The sequence below is a fragment of the Rhamphochromis sp. 'chilingali' genome (assembly GCF_963969265.1).
Source record: "Rhamphochromis sp. 'chilingali' genome assembly, chromosome: 3".
Lineage (NCBI taxonomy): Eukaryota > Metazoa > Chordata > Actinopteri > Cichliformes > Cichlidae > Rhamphochromis > Rhamphochromis sp. 'chilingali'.
Genome location: NC_137931.1, coordinates 41,439,043 through 41,464,043, shown reverse-complemented (window position 1 = coordinate 41,464,043; position 25,001 = coordinate 41,439,043). Strand labels below are relative to the sequence as shown.

The following is a 25,001-nucleotide window of genomic DNA, read 5'->3' as shown; positions in this document are numbered from 1 at the left end:
TTAAAGGGCATTTTTGCTTGTGATTCATTCATGTACCACAAAATATTACAAGGTTTTTGCAGGACATTACAACATGTCCTGCAAAATGTCAAAAACAAAAATATATTCATTTTTTTTTTAATTTTTAAATAAAATTTTATGAGCTAAATTTAAGGGATGACTTGAATTAATCTCTTTAATGGGATTCTGCAAAACTTAAATTGAGGGGTGAGTCACATGAATTTGATATACTGTGCAAATGTGAGTGCTATGGCTGACTTTAAAGTACATCAACTCTGAAAATGTGACAATGATAAGATTTATTTACTTTTAAACAAAGCTACAAGCATTTGAACACAAAGCAGAAGGAAGCAGAAGAGCATGGAGCATAGCTGAGGTGTATGGCGGTTCTTCCCCAATTACAATGCAAGGCACAACATTAGGTGTGAGATTCTGTTACTAAATGTACTGCACACAATAGGAATAGGCATATGTTATGTTTCTACAGTAGATATGGTCGATATTTGTTATGATATTTGCTATTATTTTGTTTTAAAAAATCCCCTTAAATGTAAATCCTGCTTTGCCTTAAAAAGTAGAAGATACAATGTGCTTTTTAAAATCAGCCCCTAGCAGAGTCAGTGAACCTAAAGAATTACAGGCTGATCCAAAAGTCATTCAGCAATGAGAATAGAGCAAAACTATTCTGAGGAACACTCTTCTAGAGTTCACGGTCATTTTGATAAAAATATTTAAACATTTTGGCCTCTTTGGTTGGAAGGAATTTTTCATTTTTTTAGTATTGACATAAAAATTTTATTGTGACTGATGAATTAAAGACTTCGTTATTGGAGGTTGACTATGGTGTTTCGCTGCTGTTATGGGAAAAGGATACATCAGTAAATGTTAACTGTTTATCGGGATACACATATCTCTTTGCATTAAAGTCAATTTGCACAGTACCAACCGAAACACTGCGTTATGCTCAGCAAACCTGAACACTGGCCACAGGCCATTGCTCAATACCAGAGTCTGTGGTGGCCTGTCACTAATTCAAACTTTACACATTTCTCTGCCATAGAAACAGTGACAACCTAATCACACATTTACACCAATAAAAGCTTAAACACAACATAATTGCAATAGCCAATTCTAAAACTACAAAATGAGTTATTTAAGATTAAGAGTCTTTTTAGTGTTTGTGCCTGTTTGTCCGTACATCAAGTAATTTAAAAATCAAACATTCAGGCAGTAACTATGTATAAATAGGTGTGGAAATAAAAAGCAAATACAAAATACTGGATGAAAAGTCAAAATTTGGAACGACGAGGGCATAGTTAACATTATCAGCGCTCAAAGCAATGTTTGCTTTCAAGTTGAGAGCAGCTCAGAGTGATTTCCTCATTTTAGTCTAGCCTGAATATTTGAGGCACAAGGAGCTATGCAAAAATAAACAAATCGCTTAAAAAAGGCAAAGAAAGCGGAAAAGGACAGAAAATAAATGTAACTTATGTTGTTTTATTTCCTGTTTCCTACCTAGATAAAACTCGACACCCTTCTTTATGATGCTGTACATCAAGAGCTTGGAAACTACTGGCCTAAAAACATACAACTGATGTTAAAAATACTTCTTTAATTATAGCAGCATGTCTTGATTTAATAGCAATGCTATAAGATTTTTCTTGAGGCTTCATTTGAATTTTGATGCCCTTAACCACAAGATCTAATTACTTAACTCAGCAATATTCTGGAAGCAAATGTCTGTGAATACTGGCTCAAAAACATCAGAAGAGGCCTCATATTGACAGGCATTAACTACACTGACATACCCTTTGGCACATCTCTGAATATTAGTCAATAGTCTCAAATGTTCCCACTTTCTCCATATCATCAGTAAATGATAGATCCCGGTGACACCTAACTGTGACATCTAATACTTATTTATAACTAGCAAACACTGAAACTAACTTCATCCGTGCTGTTATTTTGTAAATGCTTTACTCATAAGTTGTTCATTCCCCTTTGCCAAATCAACCATGGCACATAAAATCGTTCAGTCAGAATTCCATAAGTGCCATGTGCACTGTAGCCCATGCAGAGCTGATGTCATTGGATATATGTTCATCAGCTAACCTGGGTAGTATTGATAGAAAGTAAATGGGGTGTAAAAAGGAGAGGAAACTGACAGAGAATGATCAAAGCAAAGAAAAAAACTAACAGAAAGCAGACATGCTGTCAGCTTAATAGGTATATTTAGAGTTAATAACTGAATCACTGCATGAGCTGCATTATTAACTATTTTGGGGTTGTTACACAATGTACTAAATATAATATGGTGGCAATTTATTAGCACAGATCATCTTTGCAAGTGTGGATAACAACTCTATTTTCTCTCACGCAAAGACAAACACATCAACACAGACATGGAGATGCAGTGACACAAGCACACATGCACAGTCTGAGATCCCAAGAGATAGCTTAAACTGTGCATCTGATGCAATACTTAGTAACATCCCTGCAGGCTACCACAGTCTTCACCTCCAGGATTCATTTGTGTGGGGCCCAAGCGTGCTGACGGCAAATACAGCAAATCCCCATCTGTAAATAAAGCAAGCTAATCACCTGCAGCAAAGGGGAAATTATGTCTTTGCTATGCGTTGTGTTTGCGCATAGCAAAGAGTGCATTCTTCTTTTAAACACAGCGAGAGCTTTGCCGTCGGTGTAGGCACTGAAGGTGGAAGCTGAACTGCGTTCACATTCACACAGTCAGAATTACTGATAAATGTCTAAGACAAGAGAAGTTGAGAGAAGCTGCAGAAAGATAAAGGTGCCTTTGCCCTTTGAGAACTTTCCGTATCAAGTCCATTTTTTTTCATTTTCCTGAAACTTCTCACTTCTGCTTTCGACAAGATCAGCCGCGACCCTTTTAGAGCATGTGGTGAGGCTGTCGAATTCAGAAATAGCCTTCATGGTCAGTCTACATGTGTGAGAGCAATTGTTCACATTGAGTACCTTTATAGCTACAGTCTTATCTGCATCTCAACAGAATAAGGGTTACACCTTTACCTCCCCACCACTCCCCACCAACCCCAACCTCTAACAGAACAATAAGGCCTCTGTAACTCAAGTCACGGACTTAAAAGTATGTCAGGGTGCTTGTGGTCCAGCAGCGTGTGAATGAAGTGTGTGAATATTTAATATTAATTTGATCAAATTCTGGAGATGTAATTAATTTTTATACAAGGCAATAAAAGTGGGCGTAAAAGTGGAAGGGCAGATGAGAGTTTAGGCGCATCTCTGTCAAGCTGTGCATACTTCCAAAGCTACTTGTGAAAAGTTAATTAGATTCATCCTCTGCAGAGCTGAACTAAGAGTGGCAAGAATATTCGCATTAAACAGAGGTTATCTTGGGTGGTTATCCTTTTTCAAATTCCCCTAAACTTGCCATGGTCCTATTTAGCATGCCCAAGAATAACTTTAGACAAGGTTTTTTCCTCCTTCATTTGTTTTAATATTATTCTTATTATTTGTATAATTTATTTTAACTTACTGCATATCTTTTTATTTTATTTCTGTGTCTTGTTTATGACAATCAATTGCCTGTTTAAAAGACATACAGTAATCCTTTAATCGCTTTATGAGGACAGGAGGCTTCAGCAGAAGTAGGTAAGTAGGTTAATCTAAAAAGAGACACAGCCCTGTTATCATCATATCTACACTGCCTACATTTAAATATCAAGAAATAAACTTGATTAGAATATATATATATATATATATATATATATATATATATATATATATATATATATATATATATATATATATATATTTTTTTTTTTTTTTTTTTTTTTTTTTTTTTAAAGCATACATTTTTGTGCACACCTTAAGTTTAAAACCTGTTTTAATGGTTAATAATGGGATAACAGTAAATATGTCTTTACTCTCTCGGGGTGTTTTGTCTTTATTTAGTGAGCTCAGCGTCTCCCTTGAACACGTCGAGGCATTGTTTCTGTTGATCCAAGACAGAAAAAAAAGTCCATTGTTGTTGCGAACTTTTTAATCTGGGGATTTAAAGCCCATCACATGCTCAGACCGGACTGCGGAGCACTCCACGAAACACAGGCAAACTATTGCCGAAGTGCAAAGAAAGGCGTTCTTTATCCTCACACCGCAATGCAAGCGCACTTTTCTGGACTCTAGGATCGCTGGAGGATTGTGTTTAAGAGCTAAGAAACGAGAAACCCTTTTCCCCCTTTTCCAGGAGAAATCTGACCACCAACGTTTAAAGATAATCATGACGCAAAAGTACAGCCAGCGGTCTTTAATTGTTCTGTCTTTACTGGGGATTTTATCGGCCATCATGTCGGTTTTATCGGTGATTTTGATTTTCCAGCTGCAGTCACAGCAGACGGCGGTGAAGGAATCACCCCCGTCCACCTCCTCGGTCATACCCGCTCATGTCTGGGCCGTCCTGCTGCCAGTGGCCACAGTGCTCTCCGCTCTGTCCCTCACTCTCAACTTGAGCTCTGTGGTTGTGTGTCTCCTCCACAGCTATTTTTCAACCGAGGTCTGCAGAGGAGAACAGGATACAGAAAGGTATTTGTTCTTGCGCGTTAAGGCATTTCTTTTCGACCACCTGTTAGACAGCACCTGCAGCTGTGGTAGCACTCAAAGCCACTGTGCTCATTTCCATTTTTTTTCTTCCTAATCTCGATCCGGTTTTTTCAAACAGGCAGTTCCGGTCAGTTGTGACACACCTTTGACAGTTAAGAAAACCACTATTTACCCAGAAAGGCGACCTCTGAAGCAGCACTGCGCGTTTTTTGCCCCCTCACCCCTAGGCCTTGTTAAAGTAGTCGAGTACTGCTCGCAAAGCAAGGTTCAAAGTTCAAGGTTCTTTATTTGTCACATGCATAGTTATACAAGTATAAGAACATTATATATAATATATACATTAGGTGAAAGTGCAGTAGTAGCATGTTTGCAGCAAGCAGGTGAATTCTGTACATTAAGTGAATTAAATAAGACTAGACAATCTCACTATTTTACAAAATACACATTATGAACATATTTAAAATTAAAGGAATTTGAAATGTACATTGTGCCGGTGGGTTTAGAGTGTCTAGAAGAGAGTCCTGTCTCAGTCACTTATGGGTGATGTGATGTGTTACTAAATAAAAACTAAATAAATGGCAATAAGAGTAAAAAACAAAAAAACCCTTAAATGCGTGCCAAATAAATCCAATACGATACAACACACCATGACTAAACTTCATTTCCCTCTTTGTGTTTTGCAGGGTGTAAGAGATCTCAGTTTAACTTTGTCCAAGGTTTTACGGCTGCGGATTATTTCAACTTTTACTTTCATTCTCCTTTACACATGCAAAGTGTAAAACTAACATGACGACATATATTTTAATAAGACGCAAAGCACTACACTTAATCTAAGTATGGAATTAAGATCAGCTGCTTCAAAAAGCTTAACATTTCAGGTGCGGTAACTTATTATGAGACTGCTGCTTTGCACAACATCCTATATGGGTTCCTATTTTGAGGATAGTGCACTGTCGAGGTGCTCATGTCACACTTCTCCTTGTGCCCACATGTTTTTCAATTGTTAACCCTGCAAACCACAGTCCTATCTTGAATAGTAAATGTACCAATTAGGTTTCGTGCAAAGAAAACATAGTTTCAAAAGGATAAAATGGGTGTCCTGTGCAAGAGTGCAGAGGCCCGCATTGCACACACACACCTCTCTAACCCTTTATGAATCCCAGCTAAACAATGGATTTCCTCTCATTATGTACCCAACACACAGCCTCTAGCTGGCCCTTTCCCACGTCGGTTTACAAATCTAACGGCATACCACAGCACCTCCCTGACAATGGAGACATTCCTAGAAATTTTAAATCCATGGCACAAATGACCAAGCATTTATAAAAATAAACAACAAACAAATAGCCCTAATTTTGCAGGACAAAAAGTTATAACTTTATTATGTAGCAAAGAAAATGAACATATCAAAAACAAAACAAAATATATTGTTGTTATTTTAAGTAATGCAATGTCCTTGTGCACTAAACAGATCAGATTTGTTTTAACAGAGCAGATTGGTTCCTTCTGGACAGCAGAGCTGTACGACATGTGGCTATTGGACTCTTCTGTCTGGGGGTTTCTGTCTATTTAATAGGTAAGCCTGAGCAATAAAAAAAGGATCTGTATTTTTGTATAAGCATATGTTGTACCATCTGGCAAAATGTTAAACAGAACAAACACATAAAAAAAAGAACTAACTTTAAAAACATTGGCTGTGCAGTGGACTTTCAACAGCAGTGGCAAAACGGCAGTGCTGCTGTCTCCCTGAACCGACCAGTGAGTCCAACAGAACAATGCATTCTTTGAGCAGCCATGACTTAAGTGTTTTTAATGCTGGACCTAGCAGCACTGGTATGCTCTGTTCCACTGAGAGGCTTGTACGGGGGGTGGGGGGTCAGCGTAGGCAGCCACTCTATTGTGATGAGGAGGTGTTACCCTTCTGAACCCACTTCAGCCACAGTCAATAGGTAGCAGGGCAAGACTTTAAAGGCAACGCCACCAACTTAGGAAGTCGCATCACATCCCAGAGCTGTGCTTTTCTCCCACCTCCTTCAGCATGCCTGAGTCCATTGTCCTTTTCCTGCAGAAAAACATAGGAAACTGTAATATAAACTGTAACACTCATTGTGTTCTGCTTTAAGTTATTTGGCCCAGTAGAGGTGCAACTTGTTAGCTGATTACAGAGAAAAGCACTTGGTGTTTCTGCACACATACAAATTCTAATTTTTTCCCTGCTACTCTCTTTCTTGGCAGCCATGTCCATTTTTATGCTCCTAATATTCGAGATGGAGACTGGAATTGCAAGTGCTTGTGTACTTTCCTCTGGGATCCTGATCCTGCTGGTGGCTGTAATACACGCTCTGGTTAAAGCTTCCTATACTGGAAAGCACTATCACAGCGACCATCTTGACACCCTGTATCGTAACGACCACGGAAGTAGCAGCGCACCAGTTTCTCGGCCCTGCGAGTTAAAAATTGGAGTGGACAAACCGCGGATCCTTCGCAGCCAGTCTCACCTCCAGCATCATATTGCCTTCACTCAATGTGGCGACCCGAGACAGCGAGAACAATATCAGCAGCAGCAGTACTCCCCTACAGGAGGTTCACAGGGCCCCTCTAGTGATAAAGATGCTTACAGCAGTGGTGGCAGCTATCCCCGAATGCACAGGACACTGTCTACTGAATCTGGTTTGCTACAGGCCCAGGTTAAACCCTGGAATGGGGTCAACAATGAGATGAGGAGCGTGCTTGCACGAAAATCAGGGATTTGTGCAAAAGACTCTACTCTCGTGTGACATAAAATAAGATTAGCAGTTTGCATCAGTGGCTAGAAAAGACTAATGACCTACAAATACTATATGGTGACAACAACAAGTGCAGTGCAGATGTAATACTGTCAACATTCGACAAGTTTATCCAGAATGACTGCAGACAAAAGAAGAAGGAAGAAAAAAAAAAGTATCTTTAGCAACTTTTTTCTCCTTTTCTCCAACACAGGTTACAAAAGTATTATTAACCTGGTGGGGGAAAAAAATGTAGTGCTTCACGTTAATGAATTTGATCTAAATTTCCAAATTATGCACACCAATGCCATCCATATATCAAGCTGATGAATTTATCGATCATATTATAATCATGTAAATATTTTATTCTGCTGTATATATCTGCTTTTTGCCAAATATGTGCACAATGTGCAGAAGTGTTTTATGTGCTTTGTAAAATTATTTCACATAAATATTAAATAAATTGATTCTAGAAGTATATATAATTCAAAGAAGAACTTTTTGAACACACAAGCCTGTTATCTGAAAAGCTAATTTTACTAATTTCAGATACTAATAATGTAACGTCTGAAGGAACTACTAACCTTGGACACCTCTGTCTGTCATGAGGAAGTGGATGGGGCATGTGGAGCAGTGACAGTGGGGCTGGGACAGGGACTCACATCATTTAAGCTGCATGCAGTTGTCAGTGTGGGAGGGAAAAAGGTGGAAAATAAAATAAAAACAAAAGACAAATCAAACAGAAAGTATGACGCTTCTAGTAACTACAAAGTATTCAGAAATGTCTGGATTACGAATTTGAAGTTGCAGGAGAAACAAACTTTAATGAAAAGCAATATATTAAATGATATATTACATTAGATGAAGGATACAATAAAATAAATAAAAATAAAATAATAAATAAAATGAATAAAAACAAAAACAAATGATGAACGATATGATGTAGTGCAAAAAACAGTTACGTAAATTGTAAATGGACTGGCACTTTCAATTTGAACACTGAAAGTGCTTTCTACTCCAAGTCTCATCACCCAACCACACACATATTCATACAGTGCTTTTATTTTTACTTAAGTGCTTTTAACTAACACACTGTAGGAGCCGTGGATGGATCCACCACCTTTCCATTTGGTAGCTAATCGTCTGACACCAGCTCTACCACCAGAGCCATGGTCACCCCAAATACGTAAAAAGAATGATCCTTTAGATACTGAGGGAGTAAAAATGTGAACATATAAAGACCCACAAGTATATTTTTTATAGCCTTAAGGACGTTGGAGATCTTATCAAAAAAGTAATATTCTATAATTTTTGTGGCTTTACGTATTTACATTAAGTACTGATAACAATAATTGCTCAGTGACTATCTCTCATTTTAAAAAAAAATGTGAGAAGTACATACTGACATAAGCATAAGACAAAGCAAAAAACTTTGTTATATTACCTAGATATTTGAGTGATAAAGATGATAAAAAGCATATTGTAGAGATCTGCATTTTAGCAAAGGTGTGTATGATAATGGCTGTCATAACTAGTCAAGCTTTCCTGTCCCTTATAGGCTCTGCATTTGAATTAAAGTTTCTGAATTTGAAACAAAAAAAAAAGATGGAGTCAGGTTATGTCCACGTAACATGTTTCTAGAGGTAAAGCACAACTAAAAAATGAGAGGGAAAACTGCTACTAACGAGAAGATTAAAGCCACTTTGTAGCATTCAGTGTGATCAAAACAACGTTGTGCTTTTTCACCACCATGTCTCAGTGAACACATTCACTGCCGCCTCCTACCTGCGCCCTTGAGAATTATTAATCTGTTCCTTCATGCTGATGGCTTGACGGAGAAGACTGTCAATGTTTTTGAAATATAAGCTGCTGTTGTTCATGCTCTTCACGGCACTGCAAAAGCCAGCAGATCAATACAAGTATTAACAGTCAGGGCAGGTGGATGGTGAGCTACTTTTATGAAAGCTTTCAAATATGTGTGATCTCACCTGCATGCGTACTCTACAGTGTAGATGGCTCCTTGACTTTGTTCCTCCCAGCTCTGCATATCTGTCTGTGCAAGAAATGAAACCCATTAAAACTCAGTAGAGGGAGAGCGAGAGAGAGAGAGAGCGAGCGAGTAATGACATTATGATACTTGTGAGGTTTGTGTTTCATTACAGTAAACTCCCAGAAAGTTGGTTCTGTCAGCTCTCTGGGATTTTCTTACCTGGGTTATTGAGCATACATCAAAACATTATGGGAAACTGTTCATATCATCAACATGTTTTTCCAGGAAAAAGAGCAGAACAAAGGATATGTTTTACCAACAACACAAAATAAATATTACTCAGTTTTAACTGAAGCAATGCCAGTTACATTTTTTCCACGAATCTAAGTATGTATCCAAGTCATGAATAAAACAAGACTGAGACACAGTGCTTGCTTTTAAATGCATTTAAAATTAAAAGAAAAAGATGTTCTACTGTTATTTCTGATCGCACACAACACAGCAACACCTAGGCCAAGAATTTATATAGGGGATTTTAAAGGTTCACCTAGCTTTAAAATAGTTTATTTGGATTATTATGTTATTATATGAGAATTATATCAATGAAATAACACAGTCTTTTGATGTATAATTTTCTTTTTTCCCCAGCTTCTCCCTTTAAGGGTTGGCATAGCTGATCACCAGCCTCCATTGCACCATATCGCTACCATAATTCTGTCACGCCAACCCCCTGCATGTCCTGCTTCACGACATCCACGAACCACCTCTGAGGTCTTCCTCTTTTACTTCTTTCCATATTCAATACCCGTTGTTCAGTATATTCACTCTCTATCCGCTACACACATCCATCCATTTCATCCTTGCTTCCTGAATTGCTCAACCTGAGTTGTTTCTCGGATCTACTCATTTCTAATCCTCTCAGTAAAAATCTTAATATCCAAACCATACAACATAGTAGGACTTAGTACCCTTTCACTTTTGCTGCTATTCTTCTGCCACAAATCATCCATGACACTCATCTCAACCCTCTTCTACAACTCTCTTGTGCACTGTCCATTGCTTTGGATAGTTGGCCCGAGGTATTTACACTCAGCCACCTTCACTACCTTTACTCTTTGCAGCTTTACTTTTTACATATATGAAAACATTCTTTAATTTGTTATTTACGGGACAATATATTTTGCAATGCAAGTCATTGTGACAGGCTTTCTTCATTATCAAAGTGGGTGACAGTTTCACAGAAAGGCCTCTAAGGCTTCAGTAAAAAGGGTAGATAGTAAATTTGGAAATGAATATTTAATTGTGCAGGTGCAAATAAAAGAGGGGTCAAACCTGTAATAACCTGGTATACCTAATAAAGTGTCTGGTGAGGGTATATACCTAAAGAATTTCACTTATCCCAAAGAAGACGTTTCAAAATCGGGTGTTATTCAACCTTTAATGACTAAATACAAATGCCATTTTTTCTTCTTCCTGAGAAAAGAACGTAAACACCCCAACCTCTGATCTGCTGAAGTCATCAGTTAGGTTTTTCAGTAAAGACTGCCGCTTGTTTCCAAACATAAAGTTTCCTGGCAGAGGTCGTTTTCCCTTCATTCACTTAGATGGGTTACAAGCAGAGTTAATGCGATGTCATCGAGAGGATAAACGATACCTTGTGCTGGACTAGTTCTGGCAGCGACCTCCTGACGTGCTCCTGCAGCCTGTAGAGAGCCACCGACGGCTCGTTAGCCAGGACGTACATGCTCTCCGTGAACTTGTCAGTCACTGTAGTGTAAACGAAGGGAAGACAATTGCATAAAACAAATGGCCCGTGTTTGAAAGCTAAAACAAAATGATGAAAACAGCCAAAATCATAGCCCTGCGACTCTATACTGGAAATGCATTAGCTTAGTGGCTAGATGAAGCTAACAGCTCCGAGGGGGCAGCAGTGGATCAAGGCAACAATGAGCTATGCTGCACGCGAGTTTAGTTTTTGCTAATTTATTTATTTTTACCCCTTCTGACTTTCAGTTGCATCTCCTGGTCCTCCATAATGCAGTCTGGTTTTTACTGTCAGAACTACAATTCAGCTGTACGCCAGTGGTGTCACCTGATTCCCACCTCTTCCGTATTATTGTTGTAGTGTGTCACAGGACAACATTCCGGATAGAAATATGGGCTGTAAAAAAATAAAGAAAACATTTCTCCCTTGAAATTGTGCCAGATGCGGTGATACGGTACACAGGCTGAATCAAACGTGTTTTCAGTGCCTGTTTTGAAAATAACGGGATTATTAAATAGCTAATCATCTGAACGACGGCTAATGTACTATCGGAACACATCGAAGACTAGCAGGATCCATTATGTGATATGAACTTATTTACTTTCAGTTTTCCTTAAAGGAAGTTAGCGCAATTGGACTGGAAGGCTAAATGTGGTGAGTGGCTTTACGAACTGGCTAATTTTTAAAAAACTTTTTCTGCATGGCTAAACCAGATTATTTGTTTTTATTGCAGCGATCATGGAGGGCAGAGGTGATGATGAGGCTGCAGATGGCCAACGTGTTCAGCCATCTAACGCTAATGCATGTCCATCCCTATCAGGAGATGAAAAAGCCAATGGTACTTTATCCTGCTCTGTGTAACAGCTGAATTTGCCTGATTTCTAGGTTCTTGCTATAATCAGTTGAACAGTAAATGTCTTGCTTCCACTCACATGGCTGTGGTTCATCTGATTATATCTCTAGAGAGCATGGAGGTGGATGATGATTTGTTCAAACACTCCACCACTCTCACCAACAAACAGCGTGGGAATGAGGTTACAGTACGCCCGGCAACATTAGACTGTAAGATCTGATAAAGATACTCAGGTGTTAGGGAAACATTTGTACTTATTTTATCTTATTTTTACCATGTTCATTTATTGAGATTTTTCTACCCCCATCAGCTCTGTCCATACATCAGCTTGCAGCTCAAGGTGAGGTTTCACAAGTAGCTGCACACCTGAGCAAAGGTGAGAAATCTCTAACAAGCTTTTTTTTTTATTACCAGTATACAACTAAACAAATATCCTACTTAAGGACTCCAATCCTTTTTTCTTTCTTTTTTTTTGTCTCACAGACAGCTCATTGCTTAGCAGTCAGGATGAGCGAGGCTTTACACCTCTCATGTGGGCAGCAGCGTTTGGAGAGAAAGCAGTGGTGGACTTTCTCTTGGAAAAGGTTAGAAATAAGGCATGCACATAGGTACTTAAGAACACAAAAGTTATAAGTTACTGAAGGGCAGCTGGGTGGCCCAATGGTGTGGTGTTAGTGCTGTTGCTTCACAACAAGAGGGTCCTGGAGTATTTTTGCAAGGCGTTTGTATATTCTCCATATGTCTGCGTGGGTTTTTTCTGGGTACTCCAGCTTCCCTCCCAGGCCAAAGACATGCATGTTTGGTTAATTAATGACTCTAGATTGGCCATATATAGGATGTATTTCTCACTGCAACAGACTGATGACATGTGATTAAGAAGATGAATGAGAGGCAGTGGTTTAAAAAAAACCTTTTATTAATTAGAAAGAAAATGAACTTATTCTAAAATGTGTCCGTTAGAAGCCAAATCATCATACTGATGATAAAAAGTGTTAACAAAAATGGTCACTGTTTTCAAATCTCAAAATGAATCATATTGTCTTTCAGCCCTACCTCTCTAACTTTGTTAAAGACAAAATTAGAGGGTGAAGACTTATATAGTTTAGACATGTGCAGAGGAGGGATTGTGGATATACTGGACGATGTTGAATATGGAGCTGCCAGGCAGGAGGAAAAGACGACCACCTCAGAGGAGGTTCATGGATGTAGTGAGGGACGACATGCAGAGGGATGGCCGTTAGGGACAGGTTAAGATTCCCTTAAAGGGAACAGCCAAAAGAAGAAATGGTATCGTGCTTTATTGTTAATGCATGTTTTTTCTTCCAGGGTGCAGACCCCAAAACAATTGCGAGGGAGCGAGAAAGCGCCCTGACATTGGCCAGCTCTGGAGGATATGTGGACATCGTTGAAGCCCTCCTCAGACATGGAGTGGACATTAACACTTATGACTGGGTATAGTTATGAATTTATGACTTTCCATCATAAAATCTATCATTTTTAAGGAGCAAGAAATCTAAATACTATATTTTTAACATTTTTATTTTACTGCACACTGTATATTATTCTCAGAATGGTGGAACTCCTCTTCTTTATGCTGTACGAGGGAATCATATCAAATGTGTAGAGGCATTGCTAGGTACAGTGCATGACTTTAAGTCATTATATATTCTAGAAATTTTTTTTAAAATTGCGTCACTAATTTCCTATCGCTCTCTAATTTAGCCAGAGGAGCAGATATGACCATAGAGTCTGACTCTGGATACAGTCCATTGGCGCTGGCAGTTGCTCTTGGGCATAAGAAAAGTAGGTATACAATGCACATTTTCTTTTTTGAAAAACTAGGATAAAAATGTATTGCTAAGGTAAGATTTTTACTTCCTTTCTCCTATAGTCCAGAAAGTGTTGGAGGACCACATCTTGAAACTCTACAAGCCATCAACATGACACTTATTAAAATACATTAATGGAGTTGCCAGTGTGACACTCAGCTGATCTTAAACCTTCGTTGGTTTTCACAAAAATGTCTGTCACAAGCTAAGGTCATAACGGATCATTGCATACACAAACATTTACCAGATAAACAGCGATTTTTAACCTGTTTATTCCATTTATATGCATTGCAATGTTCAAAATGTTTTACAAACAAGGACTGAAATGTGACAGTTGTGCAGCTGTATTATTTTGCTTGGCTGAAGAATGACCAAAAAAAAAAATTCTAATAAATTATTTTCATACTGGAATGGCGCTTTAATTTTGAAGGCACAGAAAAGGTATAAAAAGCAGATTACAAGTGCACAATCAAAATGTGCAAAGGGTCACTGTATGACAGGTCATCGAAGCTTTCATACCAAAAAAGGCCACATTCACAAGAGTTCATGAGGTGGCAACACAGATGACATGTTTCCCAAGTGCCACCACACCATCCTACATCCTGTACTTTCACTCAGGGGTCACTTCCTCTCTCTCATGAGAGGACTGAAAAATGGTCAGGAGGCTTTTCCCCCCAGGACATCCAAGGAATAAACAATAATTCTCCCAAAAAAGTCAGCACTATTCTCAAACATTATTTTTACTTTGTCCACTACAGAGGCCTCCTGTATGGGAAAGCTGTGGGTGTGGAGTTAAGAACAAGATAAGCGTGGTAATGATGAAAAGCATGTCCAGGAAAATATTGTCCAATGCTTTTTATGAAGCAGGAAACGCACCATGCTCCTGTAGTGACAGGTACAGCTTTGAGCTGTTGTTGGCGTACACCAAGACTGATGTTTTATAACAGAATTATGTTTATTAAAGGAACACCATCAACTACTTGATAGAATAAGCTGAGCTTAAATATTTTTAATGGCATACAGCATCATCAGTGGCTGTGAACAATATTTTTTGCACAAATTAAGTAGTTAAATATAACATTTATAGCTACTTCAGCAGTGACTGCTAATTTGGAGTATAGAAAAGAACAATGGCTCCCCACTTGACTGATAATTTAAGGAAAAGATTGGTCGAAGCCCTATATGCAATCAAATCTCCTTGTGAAAATTCAGTATAGTGAGAAAAAGGATATCTGAAGAGAGTTGTTATCCTCTGGGTAAAAATGGCTGAGCACTGTAAAGTCTTTATCTTTTAGGCAACCTGCAGAAAGCACAAGTGGAAAAGTAATTTACATTATCTCATTATTACTGCTTGAATTTGAAGTGAAACATTTTAATCAGGAAGTCATTTTTTAATATTATCTTCAGGATTTACCTTCCAGTCTGCACGTTTTTGCTGAGAATCCTCCCTGGAATTGGACCTTTAACTCTGACACTCTGACAGAGTTGGGGAACTCCAGGGACACCCACTGACATTCACCCTGTCAGAAAAATAATACTCATAATGACACAGAGATGTGTACAGCAAAACATCCATTTGCCTGTGAAAAACAGGATGCCGAGAATAACTGTCTCTGTCGCCAAGAATATGGGAACTTTTAGTCGTTCTTTTATCAGATCCCCACTAACTGTGGCCACAGCAACAACTATTCTTCCTGGGGTCCACAATGCTGTACATGTAAGCAGATTATAATTATTTATGGTAAATGGCCTGTATTTGTATAGCGCTTTTCTAGCCCCTAAGGACCCCAAAGCGCTTTACACAACCAGTCATCCACCCATTCACACACTGGTGATGGCAAGCTACATTGTAGCCACAGCCACCCTGGGGCGCACTGACTGCCGGACACTGGCGCCACCGGGCCCTCTGACCACCACCAGTAGGCAACGGGTGAAGTGTCTTGCCCAAGGACACAACGGCCGAGACTGTCCAAGCCGGGTCTCGAACCGGCAACCTTCCGATTACAAGGCGACCTCCCAACTCTTGAGCCACGATCGCCCCAATTATTAATAACCTTTATTTAACCAGAAAAAAAATAATTTGAGATCTGAATCTTTTTTACAAGAGTGTCTTGGTCAAGAAGGACAGAAGTACTATCATAAGTTGCATAAATTAATAGCACATAGAAATCCTTTAATTAATTTATAAAAATATATATTAGATTATCAAGAATTGTGTCAATCTTTTTTTTTCTTTATTATAAATTCAACATGTTTCAGGCTTTTTCCTACACAAATCACAACATGTATTGACAAAGTGGGCATTTAATCATTTTATAGACAAAAGCATTTAAATAAGAAATATAAGAACATAGAAAGTTGGGAAATTCATCAAAAGTCAAGATAAAAATTATCATTTTGTGATGATGCACATGAATAACAGTGGGTCAACGACCACCTCCTAAGGGACAACTACTACTAGGATTTAAATACCAGGGACTCTCCACCCTTTCATTTTAAAACTAAAGAAAGCTCTTGATGAGAGGTGAAATGTCTTCAATAAACTTAAAGTCCGATTGCTTTCTTTTTTAACAAAACAAACATGATCTGGATGACTGAGAATCTACACACATATTATTAGTTAAAAAAATTAGCATATCTCAGCATGGTGTGCAGTGTATCAAAATGTTGGGGAAACTGAACAAGTGGAGGACAAAATAAGAAGCCACAGACCTAAAGAGCCATTTATGGCAGGCCAAAAGTATCTGAAAGTCAAATCTTCAATAGGAAAAAAATCCAGCAAAGACGTGGCCCAGGACCTGAGAGATCCATTTGCTTTCACCTAAGCCTTATCAGAAAGAGAAAAAAATCCTTGGCAACGGGTCTTCTAAGCAATGAATTTAAAAAGTATGACGAAAGTCAGGAGAGTTACTACAGTGAGTGTCTACACGATCCATGCTGTGTGCAATCCTGCCAGTGGTTTTGGGGTCTTCTTAAACTTGATGGAATTATAAACACAGAAATGTATCGTGAGATCAGATTTTGAGCCACCCCGCATTTCTCTGCATGACAATGATCCCCAAAAAACACTACTACACAACTTTGAATATCCTTGAAACCTGGAGAATTCTTGGAAGACTATTCCTGCATTTGTATATATGTTTGCACATATTTTAATAAATCCCTGCCCCTTGTCCCCCATTTTCTAAGCAAAATATAAACAACTGGGGATAGCTTAACAATTTTAACCAGTATCATACCACTGTGCAGATCATGTAGTACAGTTAGTTAGTTGTAGTACAGTTACTAACTGTACTACATGATGAGTACTAGATGAGCCATGCATTGATGGAAATGAATTAAAGCTGTTAGGGAGCTTAAGATCTGGTAAAATGTTTTGCCCTCTTTGTTAAATTGGTCTGATCGTCTTCTTCTTCTTCTTAATAATAATAATAATAATGATACTAATAATAACAATAATAATAACAATGTTATTATAATTATAAAACTATAAGGGTAGACAAACATTGAAATAACAAATACACTCAGAAACACAAAGGCATAAAACATGAATAAAATTAATGAAAGACCAGAGATAAAACGCATAATAGAATCATTTAAAAGCAAGCCTATAAACATAATTTTCTCAGGCAGGTCATTCTAAAGTCGAGATGGCCCTGATGGCAAAAAACAGTCACCTTTTCGATTTAAATCTTGATTTTCAAAGCAGCCTGCAGGGCCCCACCTGAGGATCACAAGCTGCGAGTAGGCTTATATGGGGTCAGTAGCTCTACTATGTAGCTTGAGGACAGACCCAGGAAAGCTGGGGAAGTAATCAGTAAAATCTTAAAATTCTGAGCATGTTGAAGATGAGAGTGTAACTTTTCATTAATGCCAGTGGAGAGAATTGCAGAAGTCCAGTCTTGAGAAAATAAACATGTGATATAAACCCATATTTTGAGCTCTGGCTCAGAGATGATGGCAGTTATGTGGATAGTGTTCACATATGGCTGCTTCTTTGCATGATCAAGCTTTAACCTGTATTTGTGGATTACAAGACGAACTTGTTCGCACAGTGATTTCTGAGCCCATACAGTGATTTCCATGACAGAATCATGTCTGCATTTAATGCAACGCCACCTGAGAGCCCAAAGATCAAGGGCATCCAATAATGATTTTTGGCCTTATGCTCCTTGAAATTTTTCCTGATTCTCTGAATCTATCGATGACATTATGCACTGTGTAGATGATGACCATATATTCACACTAGTCTCTGAAATTAATTGTTCCACAACATATAGATGATGATTTGTCCATCTTTACTTCTGAGAAACGTCCTCTCTAAGATGCTGTTTTAATAGCTAGCCATGTTAGTGACCTGTTGCTAATTAACTAGTTTCATGTTAATTGGCACTTCTTTTTTTTGAAGTACCACTTACATTTGTCCCAGCTTTTTTAGAGAAATGTTGCTGTCACCAAGTTTAAAATGAGCTATTATTCTTAATGAAACAGTAAAATAGGGTTTCGGTTTAAAATTCTGTGAACTTTGCAAAGCATTGCAATTTGTTTGTATCTACATCTCAGACAGTCTTCCAGCAACTCAAAACTAAAGGGCAGACTAAACTAACCTTTCTTTAGGTTTCTGGTAACAGTTTTAGCAATAGGTTGTGAGGAACGGGTCCATTGCTATATTTGTATTTACCTGGTCTGAGTTCCAGCATGTCTCCTCATTGCAGTCAAACATGTACTTCTTTCCATACTGCTTAACATCTCTGTTTAGCACTGAACTCACTCTGAAATGAGAATAGAAACACAAGATTCACGACTCAAGGACCAGTAACAGGCTGCCGTCCAAACACGTACAACAGCCAAGTACATTATCTATGCACTGGTGAGTACATTTCTCTCATTTTCATTCTCTCGTTTTGCTTTTTCTCTACCTGCTTTGTGTTTCGCTGCAAAGCAACGAGGAAGCCATGTCAAAACTTCAAATCACAACGTGCCGTAAAGCGCTGGAACCTCGCTGTGTTGTTTTTACGACTGTGACGTTCTGGCATGACCGCTTTTCTTTCCTGCCACCAGGTGGAAGTCTCGCTCCGTCAAAAATATTTAGATGACAGTCTTTCGCTATACGTGGCTGGAGGTTAAGTCTCTTAATCTTCATCTGAGGTCCCGGGCGCTCATGATTAATAATTAAACGCAGAAAAAAAATAAAGTTGATCCCGCTCTTCGTGGCCTGTGAGAGGCTGCACTGCACTGCTCTTCATCTTCTTGTTTGTCCCCCCAGGTCTCGTTGCTGTCCTCCCAGGCGAGACGCAAAAGGTCAGAGAAATGAGAATCGATTGGGACGAGGGGCATTGATCAGAAACCTACAGATGAGGCATAGATGCTAAAAATGGCCTACACTTAAATATAGAGCTGCCGCCAGTATTAACCCGGGTTTGAGATTTTCTCCCAAGGACGTGAGGAAACGGGCAAAGATGTTACATGTGTGTTAAGATGAAGGTGTGTTTGGGTGATGGGATAATCCTATAAAAGAACCAATATCGGCCTCTCAGTGCTTTTATTAGCGAGCATATCCCCATATCTCAGTTTCATAACCTGGGAACCAATAACACAGGAGAGCAAATCTCCCTCTCCCCCCTCTTGTGTGTGTGTGTGTGTGTGTGTGTGTGTGTGTGTGTGTGTGTGTGTGTGTGTGTGTGTGTGTGTGTGTGAGTGAGTGAGTGTGAGTGAAGGAGGGAGCCTGTTTTTGGCACATGGTCCACTGCAGATGGAGAACTCCTGCTGAGGTTTTGTCACAGTGCCCCCCCCCTTCACAGCACATAATCAATAGGTCTAAAATACAAAAGCTGATGAAACCCAGCCTCCGTGAAAATTGTGCAGGGGGCTGGGGAGAGGGACTGTATTATAAGGTTTGGACCCCCTCCTCCACCACTACCACCACCCTTACCCTCTGCACAACCAGCAGCATGCTCGCTCACACTTTGACTTTGTGAGCCTTACGTTACAGCCCCGGTTTGTGCAGCAGCTCCTGCAGCACCCTGTCGAGTATTTGAGATTGAGAATAAATTGTGATTTCAAGCTGCAGTAATATATTACCCATCCATATATGAATGTGCAATATATCTTTGGAGTTTTAGTAAAGCTGTTAATCAGAAACACTGCCTGAATTAATTTGGCAGGTGCTCATATTTTTCCACATCAAAACTAATTTTCTGGCCCGTAGCCATTCTGGAAGCCCACCTGGCCGGCAATCGCTCGCTGGGTGAGTGATGAGATGGCATTGACCCATAAACTTGTGCCCACGTTGGCTGCTAATAATGCCAAGGTGGACTGCAAGTGGCCAGTCGTCCTCAGAACCCGCAGGAGCTCTTTTTGTATCCATTAAAAAGCATAGTTAGAGACTGTGACATTGCCAGGAAGTCAGTGTGCCCAGACAGAATTCTCAAACACCCACAACCTGTCATTTCTACACTTAAGGTATTATACAAATAAGAAAAGTATACCTGTAGGCTTATTTGTTTCTTTAACATTCTCCCCCCTTTTTCTTTTTACTATAAGCTAAACTGAGTGGCTCCTGGTTACAGTCACATTTAACGGATGGACATATGTTAGATCTCTTCATCTAACTATCAACATAAAAGCTTAATGAATATAATGAAAAAGTGCATTTGTTCCCACCTGACAGTGACTGTGGCCTAGAGGTGGGGTGACAAAGGGGAGACCTGTTATTGTTGTCGCAGCTGTTCTGACTGCTTATCTCTAAAAATATTCAGAAAAGAATATCGCCCATATGGTTTTCACTGCCCTATGCATAGCCAAGAAAACAGTCCTCATGAACTGGAAAAATAAAAATAATCTTAATTCTAACCAATATAGAAATTATCTATTAGATTACATTAGTCTTGATACAGCCTCTGCCACCACATCAGATCAATTGCTCTGGGCTCCTTTGATCAGCTCCATCACCTAGTGGGGGTGGGGGGTCATAGTTTGGTCCCGCCTTCACTGTTGTGATTGGTGTGGGGGTAGGGACAGGCTTAGGGCGTCGGGGGGTTCCCCGGAGGCATCTTCCTTGGGGGGCTCAACCCGGGGTAGCGGTCATGTCCGGTTAGGGGCTCTGTTGGCTCTCCGGTGACTGTTTCCTCGCGGCTGCGTGCAGCGGGGCTAGGGGAGGGTCTGTGCTGACGGACGTGGGTTACTGACCTGGTAGCCTGGCTGCCCCTGGGTGGGTCCGGGATGGACGTGAGGTTCTGGGGGCGCTCCGTCTCTGGGCTGGGACCCGGACCGGGCCTCGGGGGCTTGGGTCCTGGTTGGTGTGTTGCCGGGGTTGTGGGCGGGTGGGTGCATGGGGGCCCAGCCCTGGAGCAGGGTGCCGCCGGTGCGTCGAGCCACCTGGGGGGCTCTTCAACTGGTGGGGGAGATTGTCACATCTTGCAGGAGCTTTCCTCTCCTCAGGAGCTGCCTCTGCAGGAGGGGGAGATACAGGAGAGGTGGAGGAAGATCTCAGCCTGGGTGTTTATTGTCTTATGTAGTCTGGAAGATGAGTGGATGGTGGGGTGGGTGCAGTTTTCTCTGTGGTGGGGTTGGGTGGACTGTCCCGGGCTCTGTGGGGCCGGGCGGCGCTGCTGCACTGGGCCCGGTCTGGATGGGCCTGGGCCCCCTTTCCCTGGCGGGTCGCGGAGTATGGGGGTGCCTACTGGGGTCAGCGGGGGAGCTGGGCCCAGGGAGGGGTCACTTGCCCCTCCCTTCCTTCCCTCCCCATCTCCAGCTGCCTCCCTCTTCCCGCTCCACCACAACCACCCACACATGCAGGGCCTTGGAGTAGGGGTATGTCACCAGGGTGCAGAGGAGGCTACCCCCCCCCCCCCCCCCCCCCCCCCCCCCCCTCTGTCCCCTTCTGGCTGCCTCTGCCTCAATTTTATCCCACAACTTAGACATTCACATTACTCACACTCTCATTACACATACATATAGGATCTTGGGGGTGGGCACGATACACGGAGTCCAAAGTACCATCAGGGTGTACACCCCACCCCTGGCATCGTTGCCCACCTCTCAATTTTAAATACACGTAGACATTGAGGGCTAGCAGGAGGGACCATGCGCTTACCTGCTGCTCTCTGGCAGGTAGCTCCAAGCCCTCCTGGGTTTTAAATGCACCTTAGAACACACATGCATCAACATTACAATGAGCGGGTGGAGGGAGGTTCGGAGTCTTCTCTCACCCCCGTTCTCTGCGACCTGCTGGAGCAGGGGGGCTAGGACTAGGAGGAGGAGTTGGCCGTCCGACTGCGGTCTGGAGTGTGGAGCCTTCCTGCTGCTGCGGAGTCGGGGCGGTCTGCCTCCCCCCACCGCAGGGAAAAGGGAAACACCACCTGGGTCTGGGTGCAGTTCCCCCCTCCAGGGGCGGGGGCACCTAGACCCGGTTTGTAGAGTACGCTTGGGGAGTGTGATCGTGTGTACAACGTCTCTTTATGTCTGTCTCCACGTTGGTTGAGTGTGGAGTAAGTGCATATGAGAGCATGAGGGTGGGAATGGATGTTTGTATCTGTGTGTGCCTGTATGTCTGTGTCTATATGTCAGGTTGGGTGTCAGGCGCCACCTCTCTGGGGACATCTCAGGCCCTCCAAGGTTTGGAGGCCTATCTCCCCCTACCACCACTTCCCCTGCCAGTGGCGGGCCCCCTCAGACATCGGTGCGTTGGTGGTTCTTTGTGTCCGGGGATGGGCGTCCAGGTACACACCGGCTCACTCCTTGGCGGCCGCTTATCGGGGCCTGGAGCCTGGGGCTCGCTCGGGCCACTTCGGAGGTGGGGTGCCCCCGGCCTCTCGGCCTGGGGCTCGGTCACTCAGGCGCAGCTGGCTGCCGGCGGAGCTCACGGGCGCGTCACTGCAACTCCCCCTGGCTTCTGCTCCGCGGCTGCTGAGTGAGCCCTCATCTGGGACTCTCCTCAGCTCTTTCCGGGACAGTGGCGCAGCTGCCCCTCTGTTGGTCTTCCTTGGTCTCTTGTGTTCTGGGGGCCTCTGGATGTCTGGAGTTTTGATCTCCTCCACACCTGCTTCACGCCCTGGAGGACGGGGCTGTGGCCCCCCCACACCCTCTAGCAGATTATTACATGAAGGAACCTTTTAAAAAAACAAAAAACAAGCGCGTCCATGCTCACAGGTGTACACACGGGTGATCACACCCACAAACTACACCCTTTTTGGTTCCTACCTCAAAGCACACTGTGTTCTGTTGATCTTATGTGCTGCACAATAATGTTTAACATTTAGTATTTACTGTCATATTCCCATATATCATTGTGATGTTGTTTATTCTATTACTCTTGTTCTCTTCTGCTTGTTTTCTTTTTTCTTTCTCAGCAGGTGATCCAGGTGATTGATATATGCATTTTTTTTCTCTGCCCGTTCTGTTGGTTTTTGTCTTTTGCCCTTCTCCCCCGTCCCTCTTCTCAGCTGTTTCTCTTTCCCTCTTTCTTTCTCCCCTTCTTTCCCCCAGTCAAGTCTGTCCCGTATTCAGTAAGTGAAAATAAAATAAACAATAAAAGGTGAATCAAATGGACCATTACGGCAAGGCTGGGATGGTCAGTTTGGTAAAGTAAATCCGTTGGGCATCTTTCTTTGCCTTTAGACAACAATTCTGATGACAAAAGAGCCAAACGGGACAGGCCAAAAAAAATAAAAAAATAAAAAATAAAATAAAATAAAATAAAAATAAAAATATTCATTGATTCCCCCCCCCCCCCCCGCGCTTGTGGATAATCAGCTTTTGTTCGTGTCTCCGTTCTAACATCTCAGTATTCTTTTTTCCACAGTGAAACATTTCTGGCCCCTGAACTTATAGGATTATCTTCACCTCATGTCACTGATACGACTTAAATCCTTGTATTCCCTCCCTCAGCCATCCTTGCTTTCTCTTTCACCTCAGCGGCTGATGTTGCTCTCTGACTTTTTGTCGCCTCTGTTTCTGGGTTATGTCCCACGAGGCAGGATTAGTGGCTAGCAAACTAACTTTGGGCTTAACCCTGGCTGGCTTTGTGGTCTCACTGCAGTGACTCACTTTTCACTCTGTGTGTATCACCATGGTAACTTAGGCAGCTCCCATAACCTGCAGGCTATCAGATCCAACTATGTAAAAGTCTGACTCCTCACCCATCAGTGATACTAGAGAATAGCACTGATATTTTTCGAGGTTCCTGGTGACAGAGAAACACAGAATTTAAAAGGGTTCCTTTTGCATTAAAATACCAAAGTATACATCTATTAACAAAACTTTATGCTGTTATTATCCCCCCCCCCCCCCCCCCCCCCCCCCCCATGCAGAGACATGTTTTTTTCATTGGAAATGATGAACATTTAGGCTACACTATCTGCAGTTCGCCTCCAGCACTCTTGTCTAGGTTTCACAATAGAATCGGCTTAAACCTCGATACATATATTGCTCATTTTTTATTCATTATAATAGTTTGATCTTGTTGAGAAAAGAGCATCGGCATTTGGGGGGAAAAAAATCCATTGCTTTGCCATATTTCCCATGTTTGCCATTTCAGTACAATTTCTTAACTCAACAATGTTAGTGAAAAATAAGATTTTCTTGTAGTGTTCACCTGCCAAAAAACAGTGTGTCACCTGGGTGATTTAACACTAAAGACAAACTAATAAACTTTAGGGTTCATTAACCCTTTAAGACCTACCATTGAACCAAGTCCGCCAGAGCTTATATTATATTTTTACATGCTGTAGTGCCATTTCTGGGAGCATTTCAAGTTGCTGCACACCAATACAACCATTATAGACCAAATTTTAATAATATGTATGCATTAAGTGCATAGTAATTACATAAATTGCAAAAAAGTGCAATAAACTACCAAAAAATTTAAAATCGTTTTGGTTTTTTTAGTTAGAGAAATTTAAGAGGCTTATCCCTCAAAACTGTAAATACAAAAACGTTGCACAAAATAGTTTCCCACCACAGGAAATTTATTTTGAGTGTCTTCATAGTTTTATTTTTGAAATTCACCAATTTTTATATACTGCAGGAAAAACGAAAATAAGTATTATAATGCAAATTTGCAAAAAAAAAAAAATAGCATGTGCATCAAAATAAACTATTTCCAGCAGTGCAATTTGACTTCTAAGCATCCCAGAAACGACACAGAAAGTCATAAAATCAAACATAACTTTTAAAAACACCAGTATGGCCTTACAAGGCCCTGATG

General features: G+C 40.9%; 4 protein-coding genes across 5 annotated transcripts; 2 read left to right on the top strand and 2 right to left on the bottom strand.

The window, feature by feature from the left end:
• Positions 1–3,945: 3,945 nt before the first annotated feature.
• On the top strand, positions 3,946–7,936 carry tmem221 (transmembrane protein 221). The gene is made up of 3 exons (XM_080878642.1): positions 3,946–4,575; positions 6,084–6,169; positions 6,829–7,936. The coding sequence occupies exons 1-3, from the start codon at positions 4,274–4,276 to the stop codon at positions 7,368–7,370; spliced, it is 930 nt and encodes a 309-aa protein (XP_080734768.1). The 5' UTR covers positions 3,946–4,273; the 3' UTR covers positions 7,371–7,936.
• borcs8 (BLOC-1 related complex subunit 8) lies at positions 4,835–11,484 on the bottom strand. 2 transcript variants are annotated; one of them, XM_080878645.1, is made up of 6 exons: positions 11,346–11,484; positions 11,003–11,115; positions 9,347–9,411; positions 9,144–9,251; positions 7,943–8,030; positions 4,839–6,655 (listed from the first exon to the last, which is right to left on the bottom strand). In XM_080878645.1, exons 1-5 carry the CDS (start codon positions 11,380–11,382, stop codon positions 7,961–7,963), a joined length of 393 nt encoding a protein of 130 aa, XP_080734771.1. In that variant the 5' UTR covers positions 11,383–11,484; the 3' UTR covers positions 4,839–6,655; positions 7,943–7,960. The 2 variants fall into 2 exon arrangements, with proteins under 2 accessions (XP_080734772.1, XP_080734771.1); XM_080878646.1 differs by lacking the exon at positions 7,943–8,030 and having other exon boundaries at positions 4,835–6,655.
• Positions 11,485–11,625: 141 nt separating this feature from the next.
• Positions 11,626–13,997, top strand: rfxank (regulatory factor X-associated ankyrin-containing protein). Its single transcript, XM_080878643.1, has 9 exons — positions 11,626–11,767; positions 11,847–11,951; positions 12,077–12,175; positions 12,277–12,342; positions 12,450–12,550; positions 13,293–13,418; positions 13,536–13,602; positions 13,689–13,769; positions 13,858–13,997. Exons 2-9 carry the CDS (start codon positions 11,852–11,854, stop codon positions 13,908–13,910), a joined length of 693 nt encoding a protein of 230 aa, XP_080734769.1. The 5' UTR covers positions 11,626–11,767; positions 11,847–11,851; the 3' UTR covers positions 13,911–13,997.
• Positions 13,998–14,051: 54 nt separating this feature from the next.
• On the bottom strand, positions 14,052–19,244 carry nr2c2ap (nuclear receptor 2C2-associated protein). Its single transcript, XM_080878644.1, has 5 exons — positions 18,715–19,244; positions 18,477–18,567; positions 15,210–15,315; positions 15,028–15,095; positions 14,052–14,575 (listed from the first exon to the last, which is right to left on the bottom strand). Exons 1-5 carry the CDS (start codon positions 18,750–18,752, stop codon positions 14,453–14,455), a joined length of 426 nt encoding a protein of 141 aa, XP_080734770.1. The 5' UTR covers positions 18,753–19,244; the 3' UTR covers positions 14,052–14,452.
• Between the last annotated feature and the right edge of the window lie 5,757 nt (positions 19,245–25,001).